At 36.7% G+C, this 3,355-nt stretch overlaps 1 protein-coding gene across 5 annotated transcripts in view; it reads left to right on the top strand.

Moving 5' to 3' along the window:
• Positions 1-3,355, top strand: part of plch1 (phospholipase C, eta 1) — a 73,825-nt gene that overhangs the window by 40,455 nt on the left and 30,015 nt on the right. For all 5 annotated transcript variants that reach the window (XM_014012383.1, XM_014012385.1, XM_014012382.1 and 2 more), the window contains 2 exons: positions 2,079-2,249; positions 2,417-2,510. In XM_014012383.1, coding sequence (XP_013867837.1) covers positions 2,079-2,249; positions 2,417-2,510 — 265 coding nt within the window. The remainder of the gene's footprint in view (positions 1-2,078; positions 2,250-2,416; positions 2,511-3,355) is intronic.

The raw sequence follows: 3,355 nt of genomic DNA, 5'->3' as shown, positions 1-3,355 counted from the left end.
GGCTATAGCTCACTCACACCGAGGACCTATCCATGTCATCATTTACCCAAAATGCTTTGTGTGGAAATAAAATGGCCCCGTCCATGTTAAAATGTATTTTTAAAAATTTACAAAACTGAACAGCCAACAGTATTTTTACAGTCTTTATTTTACAGTTAAAACATATGTTTATTAAATAAAGTCTAATGTTACAATTAATCATGGATCCCTTTAAAAGCAGCCAAAATGACACTGAACAACACTTTTTTGCAGCATTTTTACATGATGATAAGCAAACAGTTTGTTCATCTTTATCAGGACTCATGAATCTATCCAACTTTTGATTCAAATTTGAGTCAAATCGGCATTAAACAAGTTCATTTATCAACTCAGCGAATGTGATCGCTCAGTCTTAAAAACCAGAGAAATATGCTTTTTAAATAACTTTTGACATTCCTTTGACCAGACCAGACCAGCAAACCACCATTTCTTTCTTTATATTTGCAGACATACTTAAAAAAAATCCAAACAATTTGCCCACAAGGCTTTACTTCTCCTGTTTCCTAAACTTGTTTGGTGCAAACTTAGTRTTTTCATTTTTCCTGATCATGCAAAATAACTCAAAATAAGTCCCTTTTTGGGTACAGATCAGAAAACAGAAGGTTTTTGCTTGATGTTCYTTAATTTAAGCAGCGACAGACGGTACCATTGCCACTTTTGAACAGCTTGCATTGCTTAAAATACTTTAAAATCTGTTTGTTTTCATTTCGAGCTCTCCGAGACCATCAGARTGATTTATCCTGCTGGTTGTGTACGTGATGTAGTCCCCAGTCTCCCCAACAGAGACATTAAGGGAATGTGATGGAGGTGTTTGTTGGTATTATTAGATTTGGCATGGAGTCAAATGGGCCCCATGGGGTTTAGGTAATATCAGATTCTGGATACCAATGAAGAAATGGAGCAAAGGCAGCAGGACAGAATGGAACTTTAGGTCTGATTATTGGTACAAAATGGTGTTTGTGTAAGAAGAGAAACACAAGTTTAAAGACGCAGAGAAAGTGATGCACATCTGAACATGACATGTCTGCAAAATTGTTTATTTTAAACCATTTTTTTACTTACAATGTTGTAAAACCTGATTTGGCTTATAACTTTCCACCAGTATTGATGATAAAGCAATGCTTTAACCTGTTTCTGTTTGTTCAACATAGTGGCAAAGTTTCTCATGAACTAAACAGATTATTGTGAAACTCCAGAAAACAACCACTGGATGTAGAACTGATTAACTTTAGGTGTCAGTCTGAATCAAGATGGCTGCCACAGCTGAATAATCTTAGCCAAYACAAAAATGATCATAACTCAGCCAGTCTTGCAGATTTTAAACCAAAATTTGGTTTTAGTAGCTGGGAGTCTTTCCCAATGCATATTCTGAGTACATTGCATAAGAATTTTGTTGAAAGCTTTGGCAGTAGCTATTAACAATAACACTTTTTAGCTGTTAGCAAAATATCCCATGAATCACTTAAAAGTTGATCAACCCAGTTCAACACTAAAGCTAATAGCCCTTAGTCAAGACAAACATGGGTATCTGTGTATCATGTCAGTATCAAGGTTTTGACTAAAATAGCAACAATTCCATCATTTCTCCACATAAGATGATCTGAAAGGTTTAATCTTGTTTAATTGTTCTAGTTGTTGCGTCTTTGCTCTTTTGTTCAATGCTGCTCTGTTGCTCCTCAGGGCTTCTGCTCCTGACAGTCTGACTGATCATTCTAAACTTTAATTCATTTTGACACCAGCTTCATGTTTGCTGATTTCTCATGAGCACGAAATTGAGTCAGTTTTATCGTGATGCAGGAGATATGGAACCTGACCCTCATATTATAGTGTTCTTTGTTTGCGGCGCAGTAACTACCTGCAACTTGATACTTTCTCAAAGACTCAATATGTGCAGAGACAGGAAGAAACACTAATTTATTTTTAGACAAAGCACAGAGATGCTGTATTTGAAGTGATGTCACCATCATAAACAGCTGAAGCAATCCTAATTTGGTCAAACAATCCAAAAATAAAAGATTTATTAATTATTACCTTCCCAGGAAGCAGACACAGATGATCAGCAGGGCACGCTAACGTACGAAGAGTTTTCGGTCTTCTACAAGATGATGTCTCTCAGACGGGACCTGTTCCTGCTGATGATGGCCTACAGTGACAGGAAGGACCACCTGACAGCGGATGAGCTCGCCAACTTTCTGCACAATGAGCAGAAGGTGAGTCATTAAAGTTTACAGAAAATTATTTATCATGAATATAAGCAAGTATTTTCTTTGCCTCTTTTTTTTAAATTTGACTACCAGCAGTGTTTAATACTTACAGTACTTCAAAAGATTTAACCACAGTTGCTGCACGTCTTGTGTTCATGTTTTTTTTTCCATAGATGACCAGTGTGACCACAGAGTACGTTGCAGAAATAATTAACAAGTTTGAGGTGTCTGATGAAAATAAACAAAACGGCGTTCTGGGGATTGACGGTAAAGTTCATTTTTTTATATTCTCAAACTTTTTTCTCCACCCGTGTTTATTATGGTTTACCACTACTTACTTTTCATCATTTCAATACTGTTTGCAGACGTTCATCCAATGAAGTAATTTTTTAAGCACCCGTTTACAACAAAAACCCTCTCAGGTGTTTTAAACATAAAGTGATCTAAAGTTGACTTCCAATAAAGCTCATTTCCAGCCATTTACAACCTCAAGTGTTTCTACTTAAAATGCAATGCCACCCACTTCATAACAATTTAAACTAAGTCCACTTCAGTTCAGTTTAATTTAGTATATTATTGTGTTATAAAATGGCCCTTTGAAATAAACTTGTCTTGTTGAGTGAACCAGTAAGTCATGTTAAAAWTTTTTTATTTTCTAATCATCTCATCCTGAGTGTGCAGCAACAATYGTCAGTGAAGAAGAAATATTTCTTTAACATTTTAAAAGTCAAAGCAGAATCAAACCAGAGCTACAAGTAAGGGATAATGATGAATAAAACAAACGGTCGATTGACCTTGTTTTTGCTATTCGCTTTGAGTCCCACTTCTCCTGATTACAATCTTAGCTTTAGCTTCTTTAATCAAATGAGATAGAAATGTCCAAGTGTCCTAATAAGTATTTAGGTTGTGTAGCTGAAGGGTGGCCCCCAAGGAGGTGAGGGAGGAGAAAAAAAAGAGGGGGAGAGGGACAGAACAAGAGCGGCGGCGAAGAGAAAAAAGAGAAAAGGACACAGACAATTGTCAGTTCTGGTCTGAGACTGTCTGAGGCATGAAGGCCAATGGTGTGTGTGTGTGTGTGTGTGTGTGTGTGTGTGTGTGTGTGTGTGTGTGTG

Source organism: Austrofundulus limnaeus, unplaced genomic scaffold (assembly GCF_001266775.1).
Source record: "Austrofundulus limnaeus strain Quisiro unplaced genomic scaffold, Austrofundulus_limnaeus-1.0 Scaffold91, whole genome shotgun sequence".
Taxonomy (NCBI): Eukaryota; Metazoa; Chordata; class Actinopteri; order Cyprinodontiformes; family Rivulidae; genus Austrofundulus; species Austrofundulus limnaeus.
The sequence above is the reverse complement of the archived record's forward strand: the minus strand, read 5'-3'. Positions and strand labels throughout refer to the sequence as shown.